At 36.5% G+C, this 22,365-nt stretch overlaps 2 protein-coding genes across 6 annotated transcripts; both read left to right on the top strand.

The window, feature by feature from the left end:
- The first annotated feature begins 1,730 nt into the window (after positions 1 to 1,730).
- Positions 1,731 to 14,224, top strand: tie1 (tyrosine kinase with immunoglobulin-like and EGF-like domains 1). Of its 4 annotated transcripts, none has more exons than XM_058778551.1 (23): positions 1,731 to 1,978; positions 2,756 to 3,049; positions 3,552 to 3,662; positions 3,934 to 4,089; positions 4,173 to 4,304; positions 4,395 to 4,535; positions 5,211 to 5,339; positions 5,431 to 5,576; positions 5,711 to 5,855; positions 5,941 to 6,099; positions 6,213 to 6,350; positions 7,780 to 8,064; positions 8,227 to 8,517; positions 8,603 to 8,793; positions 9,746 to 9,956; positions 10,044 to 10,154; positions 10,362 to 10,552; positions 11,100 to 11,213; positions 11,318 to 11,388; positions 12,707 to 12,747; positions 12,842 to 12,938; positions 13,023 to 13,122; positions 13,509 to 14,224. In XM_058778551.1, exons 1-23 carry the CDS (start codon positions 1,936 to 1,938, stop codon positions 13,578 to 13,580), a joined length of 3,369 nt encoding a protein of 1,122 aa, XP_058634534.1. In that variant the 5' UTR covers positions 1,731 to 1,935; the 3' UTR covers positions 13,581 to 14,224. The 4 variants fall into 4 exon arrangements, with proteins under 4 accessions (XP_058634534.1, XP_058634531.1, XP_058634536.1 ...); XM_058778548.1 differs by having other exon boundaries at positions 8,600 to 8,793; XM_058778553.1 differs by lacking the exon at positions 7,780 to 8,064.
- Positions 14,225 to 14,909: 685 nt separating this feature from the next.
- Positions 14,910 to 21,918, top strand: mpl (MPL proto-oncogene, thrombopoietin receptor). 2 transcript variants are annotated; one of them, XM_058778556.1, is made up of 13 exons: positions 14,910 to 15,151; positions 15,410 to 15,524; positions 15,731 to 15,909; positions 16,008 to 16,159; positions 16,258 to 16,393; positions 19,254 to 19,365; positions 19,474 to 19,637; positions 20,276 to 20,418; positions 20,708 to 20,867; positions 20,944 to 21,025; positions 21,148 to 21,235; positions 21,454 to 21,544; positions 21,683 to 21,918. In XM_058778556.1, exons 1-13 carry the CDS (start codon positions 15,046 to 15,048, stop codon positions 21,910 to 21,912), a joined length of 1,758 nt encoding a protein of 585 aa, XP_058634539.1. In that variant the 5' UTR covers positions 14,910 to 15,045; the 3' UTR covers positions 21,913 to 21,918. The 2 variants fall into 2 exon arrangements, with proteins under 2 accessions (XP_058634539.1, XP_058634538.1); XM_058778555.1 differs by having other exon boundaries at positions 14,924 to 15,151; positions 21,454 to 21,918.
- Positions 21,919 to 22,365: the final 447 nt, after the last annotated feature.

The raw sequence follows: 22,365 nt of genomic DNA, 5'->3' as shown, positions 1-22,365 counted from the left end.
TCATTCTAATATGCTTGATTTTGTGCGCTAGAAATATTATTACTATTATTATTATAGAAATATTATTATTAAGCTATGATACTTAATATTTTATGGAAACCATGATACATATTTTTCACATTTTATCAAATAGATAATAATAATTACTACAGTGCATCCAAAGACTCTTGGTCTTAGCCATAATGTTTTTCTTTGCAGTAACTGTAAATATTTAAAATGCGATGATAAATGTAATGTGTTTACACTTGTGTTTCACTTATGTGACCAAATGGGCAGGATGTAGGTGTGACCTGTGAAGATGAACTGCTATTTGTGTCTGAGCAGTACCAAAGGTGACAATGCACACAAAAGTAAGAAGACCTTCACCTGAGACAGCACTTCTAAAAACAGCAAAATGTTAGATATTTCTAGTCTAAAAAAAATCTACTACTAAACTCTGTTTTATTATCTGTGTGCAAAAAAGAAGTGACTTTTTATCTGTCCCTTGCTCTTGGAGTGGAAAACAGGAAAGTCAGAACAATGTCAGTCTGAGTCAGCTTTGATTGTATGATGTTATCAAGAAACAGACAGAAAACATATATGTGCTCATTTCAAAAACCATCCATCTACAAATTAGTGAAGTGTGCAAAGGGGGTGTAAATGGGTCTGTAGACGTGCGGCGGTGGGCTTTTCTTCAGCAATTAAACTAGAGATGACTGACCATTTAGTCTAAACATACAGTCAGGGATTGTTTCTTGTTTCCTGGCTCTGACTGATGTAAGTGGTTAAAAGATGCCTACAGCACTGTGGAGCTTATTCATCCAGTAGGCAAATATGACCATGAGTATGACAGTAATCTCTGTTCTTTATGACATTTTGGTGCCTTGAGTGATGGGGATATTAAAACACTATAAATCCAGACTGTGTCCATGCATCTTTAGCTGCCCGAAAAAGAACATTTGACAGGAAACATCTGAATTTTTCACATAATGTGAGATCACCTGACTCAGTAAATCAGTCCACATTTAACCTCTGAGCATGCTGACATGAAACAGTATTTTGGGTGCACTTTCCTGCCTTAATAACCAGTTTTTGTTGTTGTTGTTTTAAAGGTAGCTATATGTGCACTTAACACACTGCAAACTCTTGACACTATGTGGGATAATAACCTTCTTTAATATAATATAATAATAAATGCACTGTAAAACTGTTCTGAATAAAATGGAAAAATGCTATGAAATAGAAGATAAATAAATATAATAAAATCAAATCTTTATGCTTCTGTTGTTATATGCAATTTTCCTATGCAGTCTATATGTTGTCCTAATTTAGCATTTTGTTGTTCATGGTCATTTTAATAAATTTCATTGTTTGATTTAAGGACATTTTCGTCTACTTCTTGTACAATTTAACTTTTCAGTTGAGTCTTGTTTTAAGAATGTTTAAAAGTTTAAATAAATAAATTGTTATGCTTAATACAATTGGACAAATATATTTTTATACTTAATACACATAACAATGTAAGAGTAAACGTTTTGCAGATATATAATTATAGAACAACCCTGATCTTGATAAACTGACTTTACTGTAAATCATCAGATCAGACACATCCAGTTTTGTGTAACTGAAATTTCAGTGAAAATAGTACAAACTGTTTGATCCCCCTCTCTCTCTCTCTCTCTCTCTCTCTCTCTCTCATTCCCTACGCCTCTTCCTTCCTTTCCCACCCAAAGTATGAGTGTGGAGTAAGCAGAAGAGTTGAGTTTTCTGCGTGTCAACAGCACAGATTTCACGCGCAGAGTGAATCCGTGCGCGTACATTCATTCACAGTGATTGTAGAAATGCGCAATTACGCGCGGCAACTTCTGGCGAGCTGGAAAACCCCACTGGAATGACAAATCCCGTATTTGGATCATTTCTAACGGATTATCTGAGAGTGAACATAAGATTACAGTCATGCTTCATTTAATCTGCCTCTTGTGCCTCGTGGACATATCTGGTAAGTAGGCCTACCAGATGTTAGTTTCCCACTAGAAAAAGTGTCGTTTGTCTTTTGACTTGATTTCAGAATAATTATTAATTGATTGATCGATTGGGAGAGTACAATTGATATGGGAATTGGGTTAGTTGTCGCAAAGGCCATCTCACTCATATGAAATGTCTGTTTTTGATTCAGAAGAATGTGAATCATCTAGAAGTAGCTAATTTTGTATGTTGGTTTCAAATATTCTATTGCTACAATATTTTGGTCTATATTAGAATGACATTTGTCAATTCTTTGCTCACAATACTCTATAACACACACACACACACACACACAAATATTTTTCTCAGTTTTATCCTCACAATATAGCCTACAACGCACGCACACACACACACACACACACACATTTTTCATTATTTTGCACATGGGATCTAATGGTATTCATGGTGGAATGATGGCTTTGGATCCTCTTTGTTTCCTGATATTGTTCTTGTGTTGAGAAGGGCACACAGTGGCAGAAAGCCAGGGGAAATGTGTGAAAGCAGGAATGCGGATGCTCCTCTAGTGGCTCCATTGTTGTTGTTATTTTGTGATCAATGTAAATAAACAGGAAACCGTATTGAATAAATTCACAGTTTCACCCTTAAGTTATGAGAATATTAACTTACTAACTGACCTTCTCTCTCTCTCTCTCTCTCTCTCTCTCTTTCTCTCTAGCAATTGTTTTCCAATAGTTGTCCAATTTTAGTAAACTGCATTGCATTAATCTGTATGAAATGTGTCCTCTCTCAGATGCAGTCATGGATCTCACAATGACCTCTAACGGGGCCGCATCTGCTCATCATTTCCGCCTCTCCTGCATTTCTGGAGAGCGTGATACAGACGGGATTCAGCTGAGCATCACAAAGGACAACAGCATTGTCCTTCGTGCAGATTCGCCACATTTTAATGTGCAGAGGCCACAGACTAAAGAAGTGGTGGCTACTGGATTTACAGGCTTTGACCACAGTGGGATTTTCTACTGTCATTCAAAAAGGGGCTCTGACCAACCTGGCAGCATTACACTCATCAACAACTACAGCAGAGGTAAGATGACATGAGCAGGGGGGGGATAACGTATAGTTCACCCAAAATATAAATTCTGTCATCATTTACTAGCCCTCACGTTACAAACCTGTGTGATTCAAAAAAACACAAAAGAAGATATTTTGAAGAATGTTTCAGCTGTTTCTGCTCTTACAATGGGATTCAATGGGAATCCAGTCAATGGGATTCAAAACAACACTGAGAAAAAACAACAACAGCAACAACCCTTATGACATTTTTAAAACTATCTTTTTGTGTTCTTCAGAAGAAAGTAAGTCATACAAGTTTGGAATGACATGAGGGTTAGTAAATAATGACAGAATTTTCATGTTTGAGTGAAATCTTTAAAACAGTTTGATAAAAACATTGTATTCAATATCTAAAATATCTCATCTAAAATATATTAATAACCTGAATATATTTGTCAAACTAATCAGACTGAAGAAAAGATTTCATAAATGTGATGTTATACCAGAATACTATTATTATTATGTCTTTTAAGGTCACTTTAAACCAGTGAGAGTCACTCTGACGGCCAGTAGAGGAGAAGAAGTGAAACTAATCATGGATGTTGTCGGGACAGAAAGACGAGACATTACTTGGAAATTCAATGGTCAGTATATCTTTAATCTAATTCTTTATGATTTAGCAAGATGCATGTCAAAAGAGCATGTATTGAACATTTTATGCATTAGAATATGAGATTCATGAAAATATATTTTAAAATAATATACATACCAAAAAAAAGACAAAAATGAAAAAAACTAAATTCCAAAACAGAGGTTCCAGCAGGATGTTTCCAACAAGATGATCAGTAAATGGATAAGCAAAAATCAGTAAATGAATGAGCAATTTATAAGCAAGAATATTCTGATTTGTTTTAGGTAACTACTACTACATGACTCCTATTGCTGATGTTCAAAACCGCACAGCAGTTCTGGATCTGATGAAAGTTGATGAAAGCCATACAGGAATTTACAGTGTCAGCTATGTTGGGGACAGTGCTCTTTATAGTGCCTGGATCCGCCTCATCGTTCGTGGTAACATAATCAGTATCATATAACCAATTTAAATATATTCAGAACTTTGGATTTTCTATTCTAGTGCTTGATTTATTTTCTAGTATGTCCAAAGAATAAATGGGGCTCCGACTGTGACAAAGACTGTCCCGAATGCTTGAATGGAGGCGTGTGCCATGACAAAGATGGAGATTGTGTTTGCCCACCGGGGTTTATGGGAATGCGCTGTGAGACAGGTAAATGAAAACCATTTATATGAAACTGATCATTTGCATCTGTAGAGACAATGAATTTAAGGACTTAAACATACAAATCATTTTTTGCAGCCTGTCGTGAAGGAATGTTTGGTAGGAACTGCCAGGAATCCTGTAAATTGGAGAATGGATGCAAGGGCGAGAGTTTCTGTCTCATGGATCCTTACGGCTGCTCTTGTGCCAGCGGCTGGCATGGAGATCGCTGTCATAAACGTGAGTTTAACATAACATCCCTTTCATAACTGTTCTCTCCATGCAGAGTATCATCTGGACCCAGCAGAAAGGATTCAGTTCAGAATTAAAGTTTAAACAGGTGCTGCTGGAATCTGCCAGTAAAAATTCAGACCAAGATAAACATTTCTTACTGCTCGGTCCATTTGTTTTAGTCTTTGTGGAAACCAGTTTCCACCTCGGAGTAAATAAAACACGTAATTGTGAGATAATGTTTAAAAAAAACAGCAAAAAAAGAAGTCATGCTGTGAAATACAAAATTGCAAATAGCCACAATTATGAGAAATAAAGCTGAAATAGAGTGATATAAAGTTAAATTGTGTGATGCAGTCACATTGTGAAATACAAAGTTGAACAGAAAGTTCAATTGTGAAAAATAAAGCTGCAATTGTGAAATCTATGAGAAATAAAGTTGCTATATGAAGTAAGATAATATGATATATTAAGTAAGAATTTAAGAAAAAAGAAAATGAAGAATTAAGAAATAAGAAATAAGGTAGCAATTGTTAGAATAGTTTCACAAACATTTCCAAACACTTACACTTAATTTTTTTGAGTTCAGACTCAAACAAACAACTTACTGAATCCTTTTAAAATGCTTATTTTTATGCTGATATATACAATAAAAACATAGAATTGTCAATGTTATTTTTTTAGCCTGTCTTGAAGGAATGTACGGCGCTGACTGTCTTTTAAGTTGCAACTGCAAGAACAAAGGCAAATGCAATCGATTCAGTGGCTGCCAATGTCCTACAGGCTGGAGAGGGCAACACTGTGAGAAATCAGGTCAGCCTTCAAAATTACTTTTCCATCTGCTCTAAAATCTATAACGTTTGTTCCTCTTGGCGCCGTTTGTCTAACCTTATCCCTCTCTCAGATCGTGCACCGGAGATTTTGGACATGGCCAGTAACCTGGAGGGAAACTTGAACTCCAGCCACAAGATCACATGTTCTGCAACAGGCCATCCACTGCCTAGTCATATGAGTATTGATCTACGCAAGCTGGAATGCACCGTTCTTAAGGTGAAAGAGTCAAAAGTATAAGAAGTTGCATATGAAGTTGAAAAAGGGATGTTAGTAAAATGAAAAGTTAGAAAGTAATGTGTCTATCTTTTTAATGTGACAGTCTTTGTGATTGTCTGCTGTTGATTTCTCAGGCATCCCACACTACCATGGACTCCAAAAAAAGCACAGCTCACTTTGAGATCCCAAGGCTGTCTACAGAGCATAATGGTTTGTGGGAATGTCGAGTCTCCACCAATGGTGGGCAGGATTCCTTCAAGTTTACCTTAACTGTGAAAGGTGAGATTCATTTTAAAATGGATTCATTCTAGCAATGTTCTTACTAAGTGAAAGACCCTTAAATTTGCACTTTGTTGTGAACTAGAGCCACCCTACCCAACCACTGCTCCTAAACTGCTGTCGAGGAGTAGCAAACAACTGGTTGTAAAGCCAATGGACACTTATGCGGGTGACAGTCCCATTATTTCCACTAAGCTACTTTACAAGCCAGTGGATACAGAAGACTCATGGTCCTCCATTATAGGTAACTTTGCCAAAATCATTTCTGGTTTTAGGAATTCCTGCATTATGTTCATGCCAATGTGTAGAATCATATCAATATACTATAAAAGTCATACACACATCATCTTTTTTTAGTGTATAGCAGTGATCAAATCACATTACCGAATTTGAAGCCCTCAACCAGATACCATGTCCGTGTACAACTCACTCGCCCAGGGGACGGAGGAGAAGGTCCTTTGGGTCCAGAAGCAATCATGGAGACTGACTGCCCAGGTGGGAATCAATCAAACTAGAATTAAAAATGTCTTGGCTTTTGGAAAAGATGGGGGTAAATGCTTCATTTAAGAACATATTTAGATTTGAGTTTAGCATGTACAGGAATACAATGTATAGGGTGTACCCATTATTGTGGTAAGATGGCCCCCTACCTGTGGCAAAAAAAACCTTCAGTAAACTTATCCTAATTCTAAGTGTAAAATACATCTGATAAATGTGACCCTGGACCACAAAACCAGTCATAAGTGTCAGTTTCTTCTACATAATCTGAAAGCTGAATAAATAAGCTTTCCATTGATGTATGGTTTGTTAGGATCGGACAATATTTGGCCGAGATACAACTATTTGAAAATCTGAAAATACTGAGAAAATCACCTTTAAAGCTGTCTAAATGAAGTTCTTAGCTATGCAAACTACCGATCAAAAATTAAGTTTTGATATATTGATTTTCGCATAAAAGAAAAATGGATAATTTTGACCTATACAATGTATTTTTGGCTATTGCTAAAAATATACCCCAGCGACTTAAGACTGGTTTTGTGGTCCAGGGTCACAAATGTTAAATATGTGATAACTAAATCTAATTAATGGAATTGTAATATTTATAAATAATTAAAACATTAGCAATAACATGGCACTGTCCTACTTCCTTGGTGTATCATCCTACCCCACTGTCTACCCTATTTTGGTGTTATTTATATCATAGTATTTATTAATATGTTGAATTTTGTTTTTATATTTTCAGTTTTCATTTTAAATTAATTTAATTTAGTAATTGCGATTTTGTTGTTTTTAATAGTTTTTATATATTTCTATATAGCTTTAATTCATTTTTAATTCAGTTTTACTTTTAGTAATTTTATGTCTTTAAACTTTTCGTATTTATATATTATATATCAGCTTCATTTCAATTAGCAAAAACTATTTTAATAGTTTTAGTTAACAATAACAATGCTGAGTCTGTGTCCACAAGTCCATCATTAAAAAGCAGAATTTTAATATCTGACCTAAAATAAATTCATGGATATCCAATATCCATAAAAAAAAATATTTCAAATCAAAACTGTTTAGAACAAATCCAACGCTGAAGTTCAGATGAAAAGATTAGATTTGTGTTCCATAAACGTTCAGTAAATGTGTTGAGATGAGATTGAGTGACATCTCAACAGATTAAATAAAAGTGGGGGCATATTTCCTCATTTTATGAGGAGAAGAGTGGGGTTCTTTGAGCTGAAGATGGAGATTTGGATGGGGTTGACATGGATTGTCAAAAACTGGACTGGAAACAAGTCTATAGATAAACAATATTTTGACTGTTGATTTTCAGTCAATATTTGACCCTGAAAGACTGGCTCTGAGAGCAGTATAGCTTTTACGTAGCTCAGCTCCAGCAGACAGCATCTGATTGCGTATTCTGTGTCGCTAGAGCCCACGGCCAGGCCGGAGATTGATTCCTGCTCATTGGAGGGCCGTAATGCCACCATCAGGTGGTCCCTGATTGGCACGTCACGCGAAGCCACTGGCTTTTTAGTACAGCTCAATGGACCACATGGAGAGAAGCTGCATGAGGAAACCACCTTGCTTAATGTGCTCTCCATCAAGCTCTACAATCTGGAGTATCACAGGGACTACCAAGTTGTCGTCCGGCTGATAAACTGTGGCAGCCATGGGCCCCCTTCAAAGCCCCACCATATTCACATCTATAAGCAGGGTAAACAGAAACCATGCATGTCCCCAAGTAGGCGCAAGTAGGTGTCTGACTATAAAATAGCACATGAATGTTAGATGTTAGACAGGATGTGGTGCAAAGGAATAACTCACGAGAGTGTGAAATGAAATTGATGTGGCAAAATTGCGTATGATCTCTCTCCAGGTCCTTCTTCTCCAAGGAACGTCCAGGCAGATGCTCTGTCCATCAATGCAGTCAGGCTTCACTGGAAGCCGCCTGAGGACCCCAATGGAGGCATTGTGAAGTACAGCATTGAATACCAGCCAGTGGGCCAGAGCAGCTTTCATCCTTGGGTGGACACAGACGATGGCAACAAAACCACGAAGGATGTGACATCCCTCAATGGGAGCACATTATACCAGTTCAGGGTGAGGGCTTTCTCCAAGGTGCCAGGGGAGTGGAGCAAGTTTGTAGAAGCCAGGACACGTGGAGATGGTAAGTGACCAGAGTGAATAAATGTGAGAAAGACATACTGTAAAGCCAAAATATCAAGGCACTTGCTGTTTTTCATATCAAGCAGGATTCTCCAACTATATTCCCACCACTCAGCAAGTTGGACGACCAGTGGCTGAGGATCATCAGCTTCTTTGGGCTGTGGTTGGGTCAGTGGCTGTGACCTGTGTGACCATCCTTCTGGCCCTTTTGATTCTCTTCTACATTCGTAAATCTGTCCTTAAACGAAAGCGGACGTTCACCTATCAGTCTGGATCGGTGAGTGGACACTTTACTTTATTACTTTATTTTTACTCTAATGCTTGTGTATGTGCAGTGGCAGCAAAAATATTTTGGACAGTTTTGAACACAAAATCTACTTTATATATAAACTTTATATTTTAATTCTTCAACATAGTGGGATAGTTACATCTACTTCATCAATATATTTTTTATATATGATTCATTATATAACATGATGAATTTTATGATTACCACTACCATTTAAAAGTTTGGGGTCAGCAATATTTTTACTGAAAGAAATGAATATTTTATTCAATAAGGATGTATTCAATTGATCAAAAAAACTGACAGTAAAGACTTTTACATTGTAACAAAAAATAAATAAATTTAATGCTCTTCTTTGAACTTTCTATTCATCAAAGAATCTTGGAAAAAATATAAGCACGGTTTCTAAAAAATATTAAGCAGCACTGATTACAATTTTCAATATTGATAATAATAATTATTGAGCACCAAATCAGCATACTAGAATGATTTCTGAAGGATCATGTGACACTGAAGAATGAAGTAATGGCTGCTGAAAATTCAGTTTTGCCATCACAGGAATAAATTAAAATTTAAAATATATTACAATACAAAACAGTTATCTTAAATTGCAAACTGCAAATTGAATCTTTTTTCAAATAAATCAAATAAATGCAGTTTTTGTTGACAACCAATCGTAGATCCCAAACTTTTGAACCGTTATACAGTGTTTAAAAATTTTAATCATATTTTAATCAATTATATAAACCATATAAATGCAGTCTTTGTTGAGAAAAATCTTAAAAGATCCCAAACTTTTGAACAGTTATACAGTATATAACCATTTTAATCTTATTTTAATCAATAATATATAACCATATAGTTCATGTCAGTGGACTCAACTATAAGTACTATAGCCCTAAATATATTACTCTTCAATAAATGTAAACACATGCATTCTCAGGGAGAAGAGACTATCTTACAGTTCAACTCGGGGACTCTCACACTGACCCGGCGACCAAAGCCTTCCCCGGAGCCCCTCACCTATCCCATACTGGAGTGGGAGGACATTAAGTTTGAGGATGTCATTGGCGAAGGGAACTTTGGTCAGGTCATCAAGGCCATGGTCAAAAAAGATGGCATAAAAATTAGTGCTGCGATCAAAATGCTCAAGGGTAAGAACACAAGCCAACACAGCATTGTTAGCCAAGGTCTGTTTTTACATGATTGTGATTGTGTGTGTCCGTTGTGTGCACCTGCAGAGTTCGCCTCAGAGAATGACCATCGAGACTTTGCCGGTGAATTAGAAGTGCTGTGTAAATTGGGACAGCATCCAAACATAATTAATCTAATCGGTGCCTGTGAAAACAGAGGTGAGCGCGCCACCTATTGGCTTTACCTAGATATAAGGTCAGATAATATAATGTGCCTCACAGAGATGAATGTAAATCAAGAAGTGTAATAGTAATGTTAATAAGGCTTCAAATCACTATTGTCAAAGTCATTTATTTGGCATGGATGCCATATGAATTTTTATCTATTAAATAGTGCAGATATGTGACAGCATCTGTTATCCACAGGTTACCTTTACATTGCCATTGAATATGCACCTTACGGAAATCTTTTGGACTTCCTAAGAAAGAGTCGTGTCCTAGAGACCGATCCTGCTTTTGCCAAGGAGCACGGAACTGCCTCCACACTCACCTCCCAGCAGCTCTTGCAGTTTGCTGCTGATGTAGCAACTGGCATGCATTACCTTAGTGACAAACAGGTATAAAGTTTTTCAGATTATGGAGGTGTATATATATATAAGAATCCATGGATGGATGTGCAAAATTAAAGGATACGGTTCACTCAAAAATTTACTTAAAATGTACTCACCCTCAAGCCATCCATAATGTAGATGAGCTTGTTTCTTCATGGGAACAGATTTGGAGAAATTTAGCGTTACATCACTTCCTCTCCAATGGATCATCTGCAGTGAATGGGTACAATCAGAATGAGTCCAAACCACTGATTTTCACATTTTCAGCAAATTTTCATTTTTGGGTGGAACGTTCCATTAATTGCCATATTGGCCCAGTAATTTTATTGTATTTATTATTTGCATTGATGCAAATTGTTTAATTATTAGCCTTTAATTTCTACAATTTTCTAAATTATTAATTATTATTAATAATTATTTTAGTTAATTAAATATTTTTACATTTATATTTATTTTTTCATTTTAATGGGGCCATTGTAGATTTTATGCCACATTAATTTGATTAATATAAATGGCTTAACTCTGTGCCTGGTTATCCTGTTTGTGCAAACAGTTCATCCACAGAGATTTGGCAGCCAGAAATGTACTCGTGGGAGATAACCTAGTTGCTAAAATCGCAGATTTTGGCCTCTCACGTGGTGAGGAAGTGTATGTAAAAAAGACCATGGTGAGTACCATATCTATGAGCTGATATGAGATGATAAAACTCATTTGCCTTTACTTACTCAGCCTATTGAGTGTTGAATGTTTCTCTCTCTCTATCTTTCTCAGGGAAGACTGCCTGTGCGATGGATGGCCATCGAGTCACTAAACTACAGTGTCTACACCACAAAGAGTGATGTGTACGTATTTTGGGGTTTTGGCACATGTGAACATCACTTTGAACATCTCATGCCTTATTACCTGAATATTAAATGTTATTGCCTGACACTTTATTTTCTAAGAAAATGTGAGATAAAAGAATTCATTTTCCATTAAATATCTGAAAACACCAAATGCTTTGGCATCCCTAAGTTTAAATCCAAAACAACATGTCTTAATCCCTCTCGATTTTTAATGAACAACTGATAAATAAGCAGGAAGGAACTGATAACATAAACCAGGAAGCTCAAATTTAGAGTAGCAAGTTCCACAAGACCACAGTGCCTCTGTCAAAACGACCTATTTTTACCCATTTAAGAACATTGTGAACTGAACATTTTCGAAAACAACATGACCATCATGACATACAAGCATAGTTTTCTCCATTAAATCAGCCTGTTATTGATTTCCTACGAAGCCTGAGTTTGATTGTCACACTCAAAAATTAGCGTTAGCTTTAACATATAGCAATCTACAGTAACTGCAGTTCATCCCCCATAACTGCTCTAATTTTACACTACCATTTGGGGTCAGTATTTTTTTTTTCTTTCAAATAAATTAAATACTTTTCAGCTAGGATGCATTAAAAACTTTTCAGCAAGGATGCTTAAATTTTTTTTAAAGTTTAAATATTTCAAATGCTGTCGAAACTACTCATCAAAGTATCCTGAAAAAAAAAATGTATCACTGTTTACACAAAAATATTAACTGTTTTCAACCATGATAATAGTAAAAAATGTTACTCAATGCTACTTGAGCACCAATCAGCCTGTTAGAATATTTTCTGAAATGTGATATTGAAGACTGGAGTGTTGCCATCATATCTATAAATACTGTATATTAAATACTAAAATATATTAAAATAGAAAAGAGTTTGTAATAATTGCAATAATAGTTTACAATATTACTGTTCTTAATGTATTTTTCATCAAATAAATGCAGCCTTGATGAGCATAAGAGACTTTCAAAAATATTCTTCAAAATTTTTGAAAGGTAGTGCAGTTCAGGTTCAATGTGTTCTTGTGTTTTTTAGCTGTTTTAAAGTTAAAAACAGTGTGTAAACGTGCTAAATAGATGTTAGTCATTGCATTGAGTCTTGCACCATGAACACCGTTTCTTTTAAGACGTTGCATCAAGTTTAAAAATAGCTAAACTTTTAACAATAAACTATTGCGAGACCTCCGATGTCTGTTCCATTCAGTTTTTCCGCCATCAGAGAGATTTTACAGATTGTTTACACATCTTTTTCTTCTTAAACCAGATTATTCTTTCATTAAAATATCTGCCTTGGTCTTTCAGGTGGTCTTTTGGAGTTCTTCTGTGGGAAATTGTAAGTTTAGGTAAGTTTGTTCATAACTATTTTAATAAATTGTTCTCTACTGCATTATAAATATGTTTCAGCCAGATGAACGCTATGAATCTGTTCTCCTCAAGGTGGGACTCCTTACTGTGGGATGACCTGTGCTGAGCTCTATGAGAAGCTTCCTCAGGGCTACAGAATGGAGCAGCCCAGGAACTGTGATGACGAAGTGTAAGCACAGACACTCATGCGTTCTTGTAGTCATTTTCCATATTGATTGACTGCAGTTGTATTAATAATTAATAATTCATATAGGTATGAACTTATGAGGCAGTGCTGGCGAGATAGACCCTATGAGCGACCGCCATTTTCGCAAATATCTGTCCAGCTCAATAGGATGCAAGAGGCACGGAAGGTAAGGAAAAAAACAGACAGAGTAAAACTCAGACCACCATGCGGAGGTTTTGTGGCTTTTTACCAGGGGAATTGCTATGTGGTTATAGGTGGTTGCTAGGTGGTCTCAATTTGATTTGATGAAAAATACAGTAAAAACAGTGATACTGTAAAATATTATTACAGTTTAAAAGAACTGTTCTCTATTTTAATATAGTTTAAAATATAATTAATTCCTGTGATGGCAAAGCTGAACAGCCATTACCCCAGTCTTCAGTGTCACATGATTCTTCAGAAATCATTCTAATATGCTATGTAAAAGTGTGCACTTTATGGAAATAGCAGAAACGTAGCAGTTCTATCTGCACGTAGCCATCAACCAACCTCTAATTCTCATCTTTCATCCAGGCCTATGTCAACATGGCTCTCTTTGAGAACTTCACTTATGCTGGAATAGATGCTACAGCTGAAGAGGCCTGACTACCAGCCCCCCCAGACCCAAGAAGGGTTCATAACCCAAGGGAGGCTCATCACAGTAGGGCTTCGCGCTACTGTCACTCCCCTGTGGTCAGGTTCCATTGTTCAAAGAGACACTCCACCAAAACCACATGGCTATAGAGAACAGACTGTGAAAGGACACTCTTATGAGCTGTGACTCTAGATTCTGGAAGGATTCATATCTCAGGACATGTTGGATTACTCAAGAGGAAATGGAACCTACAATACAAGCTACAGATGTAGCACACTGGGTCTGTGGGGATCTGGACCATGCACTGAACTTCTTTTCCATCTTTTATTGGGAGAATCATTGTGTGAGGTTGTTGAAACGTACATTCATCAAACACAGTTAATTCCGTGGACAAAAACGCCAGTATTATTCAATGTAGCACTTGAGAAACGATGTATTGTTCTTATTGAAACTCGTTTGTTTAGCTTAAGTGAGTTCTGTACATAATGTTTATGTTGCTCATCAGACCGTAAAAAGCCACTTAAGATCTTTTTAATGTTTTTTTTTACGTATGACATATGTATGACACACTATAGCCATCCTGTAATCATTTTAAGTACGTAAAAAGAATGTCTTTACTTTGATAAATAAAGCATCGATGTGGTGACAGGACTCATCTCAGAGGCATTTGGAGACAACCGTAGATTATGCTATGGAACAGAAAGTACTCACTCTTTCTTTCGCTCCTTTAAGTAGTGGGGTTGAGGTCAGGCCTCTTCCCTGCTGCAGCTTGCTGATCTGTCAAGGGTATTTCCTCCTATTCTGCCACAGGACCAGGAGCTGTCAGTCAGGGTATGGCAACTCAGTTTCCTCCAACTCACACACACACACACACACACACATCAGACCCCCCACCCTTAAACTCCACAGTCAAGTACTGCATTTAATATTATATATCTAGCTACTTTCTTTTGTTGGTTGATGAACCAAGCTGCCTTTAACATACAAATATATATATATAGTCAAAAGGAGTCAAAAGCATCAGTATGTTCACATTTTACCCAATTACGTGGGTGTGTTTATCATAACCACACTCTAGACAGAAATTTTAATACTGCACTTCTCATGGTTTGAAAGACAGTACCAAAAAAGGAACTCAAAATTATAATTTGTCAGAGCTGGGGTGTTAAATATGAAGTGCGACCTCTTCAGCTGGACCATATACTTCTACACATTTTATTATGTAATATATAATATAATGCAATTTTTTTTTTTTTTAACACAGAGGATTTTATTTATTTTTTGTTTTGTGTCAGCGCTTGTATACATGTGCGTGTGAAGGAGGCACTTTGTCAGTCCGGGTGCCTGCCTCAATCCCCAGTGCAACCACTTCCTATTGCATTGGGCCCCGTCTGATGACCACCTATCAACCTCCCCGCCCTCTTCTAAAAACATAAAGTACTGAACACTAACATATCTAGAGATTTAAAAAGTCATATGTATGGATGCCCTGTGTACATGATGGATTCAGCACTCACCTGGTGGATACTTCTTTCCTGTCTGATCAAGCAGGGGCATTTAGAGCCTCACTTATCAAAGCAAGGTAAGACACAAGAGTTAGTCCGTTTTTATTTTAGTTGATTGTGCACTTATAAATTTTATGTTAAGTTAATTCTGCTGAAGTGTTGATATAGTTGTTCTAGTTGTGGTTTAGTAGTGAAAAGAAGTGTTAATTCAAGATATGAATGTTGAAGGTGCATTTAGTAGAGCAAAGTGTAAAATCTTCAGTGAATGCTAGATGCAGTGAAACTGTGCATTTTATTAGTACTGTAGCTACATGGAATATTTTTTTCTTTCTCAGATTTTTCTCTCTTGGCTATGGATAAGGACCCAAAATGTTTCACCAGGGATCTAGAAGCCTTCACTTGCTTTTGGGAAGCACCTGCTGGAAAGTCCTATTATTTTTTCTACGAAATGTATGAATAAGGACTTTTTAAGTACTTTCATCTTCTACTGCATATTAAGCTTAAATTCAAATGAATGGATCATTTATTGTAAAGTTGAGTCTGTTAGGTCACTGAAGAATTGATTTTTAAAAAATCTGTGAAATTATGAGATGCGGGGATGTATCACCCATGGTGGTTGAGGACCTGCTTCAAGCAAACATGTTTCTATCATACAGATCACCAGAAGAAAAAAGATGTGATGTGAAACAACAAACTTATGAGGAGAACAAGGTCCTGCATATTTGCACATTCCCATCAAGTGACGTCTTTATGTATGTCAAGATGCACCTAAGAGTGATAGACAGGGACACCAACACAACCATCTACAATCGCACAGTCAGTGTGGAGGATCAGCGTAAGTACAACAGGAGAACAACAACGATTTACTTTGAAGTTTTCATTCTTGATAGTTTCTGAATTAAAATGAAATATATCTGTTTGTCTTTCTCCAAGTTTTTCTGTATCCTCCAACAAATATTTCCCTTCGTCCAACTGGCGACGTGCGCCAAATGTTAGTTGAATGGAAAGAAATAAAACAATTTCCAATGAACATGCAGTATGAAATTCATTACAGATCCAAAAACACATCAAGCACAGTTAAACCGGTGAGTCTGACACATACCCTTATCATAATATTACTGTATGAATAGTACATACAGAAGCAGTTCATTTACTAAATGAAGTCTACACTCACTCTTCATAGGTGTCAAAACGCTCCCATAAGCTTGTGTCTCTGGTCGCAGGAGAGAACTGCACAGTGCAAATGAGAGTCAAGCCCGGACGTGCTTTTTGGAGTGACTGGTCAAGTCCTGTAACAGCTATGGTGCCACAAACAGCAGGTTAGAGCTGAAAAGAGTGTGGTGTGAGCGACACCAACCTTTATTTGTACCCTTGAAACTGTGTGATCTCTGCCATATTTACAATTAGCCTCAAGTCTCAAGTCTGGATTTAATGAAACGCAGGATCGTTTCCTCATTTAGCATCAACACAACCTTTGTCACAGCACACTGTTTGGAAATTGTGAGAAAATTAAGTAGAAAACATTTTGAGGAAGTGTTCCACAAGAGGACAAAGCAATGTTGCCTCAATCCCTCTTTATGCTAAAGGTTTTAAAAGTTAGAACTCATTACTAAAACATTATCAGTGATCAGTCACTTGATCAGTGCTGTGAAATGATTAATTAAATGATTTGCGAATGAAAGTTTTTGTTTGCATAATATATGTGTGTTCTGTGTATATTTATTATGAATATATAAATACACACACATACAGTATATATTTTGAAAATATTTACGTGTATTTACGTCTATATTTATATTCATATAATTTATATTATAAATAAATAAATATATTTAATATATAAACATAACATTTTTACACACACACACACACACACACACACATATATATATATATATATATATATATATATATATATATACTGTATGTATATATATATATATATATATATATATATATATACATGCATGTGTGTGTATTTATATAATTATATACATAATAAATATACACAGCACACATACATACAGTATATTATGTAAACAAAAACTTTTATTTTGGATGTGATTAATCGCGATTAATCATTTGACAGCACTAGTCTTGATACAATATATTAAAATGTTATGTTTACTATAGCTGATAATAAATTAGCAATATCACACGAGTAGCAGTGTGGTATGGCTGTATATTGGCACAGCTTTGATTCGGCCGTAGGTAATCATAGCGTGCCGATATACAGCCATATCGCACGGCTGGTTGTGTGATATTGCTCATTTGTGATATTGCATTTATACAACAATTCGACGGCACGAGTGCGTAAATACATAAGAAACAAGTAAGAAAGGAATATTGAGTTGCTTCATTGAAAAGTTATTGTGTTACTGTATTAAAATCTCATTGTATTATGTAGAGTAGAGTATTATGAGAGAGAGATGGATTGAGTGAGTGTGATTGCCTGCATCTGATACAGCATTCATTCTTCAGCTCAATCTCATATTCACAATAAAACATTAGTCTGAATGTCCGCTGAGGAAAGCAATATCTTTGTCTTACTATCCTTTCATCTGTTAGGTGTGATTTCCAATGACAGGGAGTGTCATGTCCTGTTTTCATGTGAGCGCGCAGCTTCGAGTTCTCGGACACTTGCGCTCCATGTTCTGTCTTGTGTGAGCGTGCGGTCTCAGGTTCGCTCAGCCGTGCACTCTTCTGTGCATGTGTGTTGTGTTTTGTGTAACATGCGGTTCGTGTTCGGTTGCGTGCTTTTCTTGTCGTCTTGTGTTGTTGCACGCAGTTCATGTTTTTACCGGCTGCATGCATTGTTATGTCTTGTGCTGTGTGGCACTCAGCTTGTGTTTTTCATTGGATGTGTGCTTTCATGTTGTCATGTCATTAGCTGCGTGTTCATGTCCTGTTTTGCACATGGCTGGTGATTTGTTTTGCTGGTCATGTGCTTCTGTTTTTGTTTTGTGTGAGCACATAGCTTTTGTCTTTGTTGCCTGTGTGCCATGTGCTCTCGTGTCAGTTGTCTTGACCCCACCTATTTTGTTACCTGATTATTGGTTAATTTGCCCCACCTGTGTTTCCCTCGTTACCCTCCTCATTTGCTCCCTATTTATTCTCCTTGTGTTTGCAATCCTGTGCCAGTTCGTCATCGTATCAACCCTGGTTGTGTCGTGTCTTGCCCTGCCAAGCCTTGTTGCCAGCTGTCCTGTTTTTCCCCCTACGGGGTAGTTTTAGTTTGTTTGTTTTGTTTATTTTTGCCAATAAAAGCCCATTCTCCTGCATCAGTGAGTCCTCACCTCATCCCTCTACCCAAACCCTGACACCCTGTTTCAGTCTCTTTCAATATAAAAGTCTTTACTGCTGACTCACTCCTATAAAAACAGTCTCTTTTGGGCATCCTCCATGACACTCGCTGTGAGAAATACTGCAAGCGGAGTGATATAAATGGTGAAACGGTTGGAGATCTGTTATCACTAGAATATAGCACTCCTCTCAGCCAGTTTTGAGAGCCAGAAAGAACTGTTGTATAGTATGTAATACTAAACTTTAATATTATATGTTGTAATATAATTTGTTGTTAGCTTATTCGTGCCAAAACTGCCCAGAAAGGAAAAATGCCTGACTAACAAAGGAACCAGTTGGTTTTTAACGCAGCATTTAGGGGAATTATACCATAATAATACACCGACGCCGAAAAATCATGTTGGTGTCTAAATGGTGTGGCAGTCTTTGCAAAGGTTTTACAGAAAACAAAGAATAATCTTTGACTCCGTCATAAGATTTTCTGTCCATCCAACATTTCACAGGCACAATTCAGACAAAGTGTAAAATACAGTTTTGCTTGTGGATATCTAGTTTAATTTCTACTTCTTGACAAGCAAAACTAATGTGACAAACTTTAAAAACAAACGTCTCCCTCATTAATAGTGATGCAAGAAGCAAAGTTTTTCTAAAGTCTGAATCAATTGGACCATTTTCGTTGCAAAATGATTCATTGCTTCGAAACACTCATAACACCACATCACCATATTAGCAGCTGTTGGTCAAAATTGCAAACTCAGTCCAAACATGTATTTGACATTTTTCAAACCTGTTACAAACAGTGCAATCTAATAAATGTAATCTACAAATAATTAAATACCATTAAATATGAAGGTTCAGTATCTGGCTAATTTTCAGGTGACATAAAGTTGCGGTGCCACACTCCAGATCTGCATCAAGTATTATGCCAATGGAGAGGAGACATTTATGATGACTGCAGATACAGCTTCCACTACAGACAAATAAACAGGTGTCATGTTTTGTTACGTCTTATAGAAATCCCAGCACAGCAGTTAGCTTGGTTTGTTAACTGCAAACCTTTGCAAACATTTTGTTATTTTCTTGTCTGGTGTTTCAGAAGTCTGTGGGATAGTTGGAAGTTGTGTTCCAGAGACAACGACACTGTCCATCAATGTGTCTTGTATGGGCAAGAGTCCAGTATCTATCAGTTTTACCTCCACGTTGGATTGCATCCATTTGGTCGAAGGTTTTATGCAGAAACTTTCAGTATGAACAGCAGCAGTAAGTAAAAAATAAGTAATGGCTGAAAGCCATGTTAGCCACCATATGTTGTCCAAATAAAACACCCTATAAACTGAGCAAAGTACCATGTAAATATAATGGTACTTGAATATTGTAACAATTTAGTACCATGTGAATGCATGATGGTAGGGGAGACTTTCTATTCAAATTTTATTTTTCGTCTTCCGTCTTATTTGATTGCAGTTTTAATATAAAAAGTCTCCTATTTGTTTATTTGTTATGTACAGTAGCATGTATTTGATTTACCTACACATTTAGGAATAAGTTTATCTACACAGTTAGGAATAAGTTGTATTTTTCAGCATAACTTGTGGTAGATGTGAGACAATGATATAAAAATTTCAGACACATGGCTCAAAAAACCACACAGTTGCAGACACAGCAAAAAGTGTTGCAACCATCCTAGGTCTCCTTTATCTCAGAGTTCCATGATATCTAAAAGGCCTACCAGCACTGTACCACAGCTCTTTTTGTAAGGGTAATATAATATTACAAAAATGCACTCAAAATGTTCATTTTAGTTACTAATTCTTCTTAAATTGTTAATGACATCATTATATCATAATGACAACAACAGTTGAAAGCCTTTTGGTTTGTCTCTATGCTGTTTTTGACAGTCCAGACAAGGCCTCCAGAAGGTCTGAAGTCACAGCCTGAGGAAGGACGGCTTTGTTTGATATGGGATCCACCCTTTTTGAAGATCTCGCAGTATCTAAAGTACCAGATCCGATACCAGCGGGAAGGAGAGAGTGAGTGGAAGGTGAATTTCAATCAAGTGAAATGAGAAATTCAGTGCATATAAATAGTTCAGTGTTCATTGATAGTGGACAGAGGGATATGAACACATTTATATCAGTTATTTAATGACTTTCTTCATTCAGATGTGTTTTTTAATTTTTTTTTTATTGTATTTCAAAAGCCTAACCAGGGACTGGGGCTGCAAATTAGCCACTGGCTAGAAGCCTGTATGTTGAGCATCTGTAATGTTATTCTGCATTGTCCCTGTTAAATAAATAAATAACACATGTTGAAACTAAATTCTCTGGTAGGATTTTACAACATCCAGCTCCAAGACCAGCACTTGCTTGGATGTACACAGAGGGAGTCAATACACTATCCAGATTCGAGCCCAACCCAATGGATCGGTGTACAGTGGAGACTGGAGTGACTGGTCAAAACCTCTCTCCGCCCTCTTACCTTTAGGCAAAGGTAGAAATTTCTGACTCTGAATCATGAACAATGCTTAACAACTCTGAAACTTAAACCATTTCATTTATTATCACAGAGTGGATCTTCATTGTCTGTATACCAGTGGCTCTGCTTATCATTGCTTCTGCAATGATCTCTTTCTTCTCCAGATACTTCCGGTAATGTAATTCTCTCCTAATTACTCTAGAATACACTATGCATTGAACCTATGTTCTGTGACTTAAAACACACAGAAAGAATACAAAGAAATGTAAAATATGTCCTGTTTTCACTCTATTAGGAAGTTTAAAAAGTCCTTGTGGCCATCAGTCCCAAACCTTAACAAGGTGCTGGAAAGCTTTCTGACTGATATCAGTGGATCACATTGGGTAATTAATATCTGCTTTGATAATTTTGAATTAGAGAAAACTTTTTTAAAAATAGAATTAATTAACCTATTATTTTTTTAAAAAGTATAAAATGTTTCTGTGGCAATTTAAAAATAAAAAAAAATTGCAAATTAAAGCATTATGATTTATTTAGAATTTAAACAAAATTATTTTTTAGGGTGTTTCTCATGTTAGTCATTATACTGTCTTCAATTCAGGAGCCAACATTCAACATCAAGCAATGTGACGATGACACTGCTACGTCAGTACTGGAGATTCTGCCCGAGAAAGAAACTTCAGTAAAATTCTGTAAGAAGTCCACCTGTCTTTCTCTCCATGATCGTGGCTTCTTAGCTGATGTAAAACATAAGGAGAATTTCAGAGAGGATTTGGAGATGGCTCAAGATTATGTCATTTTGAACAACGATATGATCCCATGCTTTACAGGGAATGACTATGTGTATGGGGATGCTGCTTTATCTCATCTGGCTAATGAAAAACTAAACTGTTGCCCCAGTACCTGTTCTACCACCTTCCCAGAATGCAGCACAAATATTCTCAACCATTCCTATCTCCTTCTGGCAGAACAGTCTGATCTTGAAGAGCATCACTCAGCCTGTCGCCAGTATACCAATATGGAGATCACAGCAATCGCGTATGAAGCAAGTGGAGAGTGAGGTTCAATTTGTCATAAATTAAGCTCATAAGCATGTATATATAAAGTTTTGTATGAAACCTTACTCACAAATTCAAAGTTTCTGTGGAATGAGAGAAGCAGCATGTGAGACCTTAAGGAACAGACAAGTTAAGTGGAGATTGTTCAATGCATAAACCTTAATCATCAGTAAGAAGGAACTGCGCTTAAGTTTCATCACACCACAAACCAAAACATTCAAGAATATCTAGACATGCCAAATGTCAGACCACTGGCTTGCAAAAGACCTTCGAAGATAATATGAAAGCGAATGTGGATCACTTACCTAAATTTTAGTTTACAAATAGAAAACAACCATCAATGGCATGTTGTCAAAGTTCAACTTGCTTATCAGTTTGCAAACTCAAACATGTACATTAATGGATGTCTGTGGGGTATTTTGTGGCTTCAAGAACAAAAATGTGACATTTGTATT

This window comes from Onychostoma macrolepis, chromosome 06 (assembly GCF_012432095.1).
Source record: "Onychostoma macrolepis isolate SWU-2019 chromosome 06, ASM1243209v1, whole genome shotgun sequence".
Classification (NCBI taxonomy): Eukaryota; Metazoa; Chordata; class Actinopteri; order Cypriniformes; family Cyprinidae; genus Onychostoma; species Onychostoma macrolepis.
This window is presented reverse-complemented; position numbering and strand designations above follow the sequence as displayed.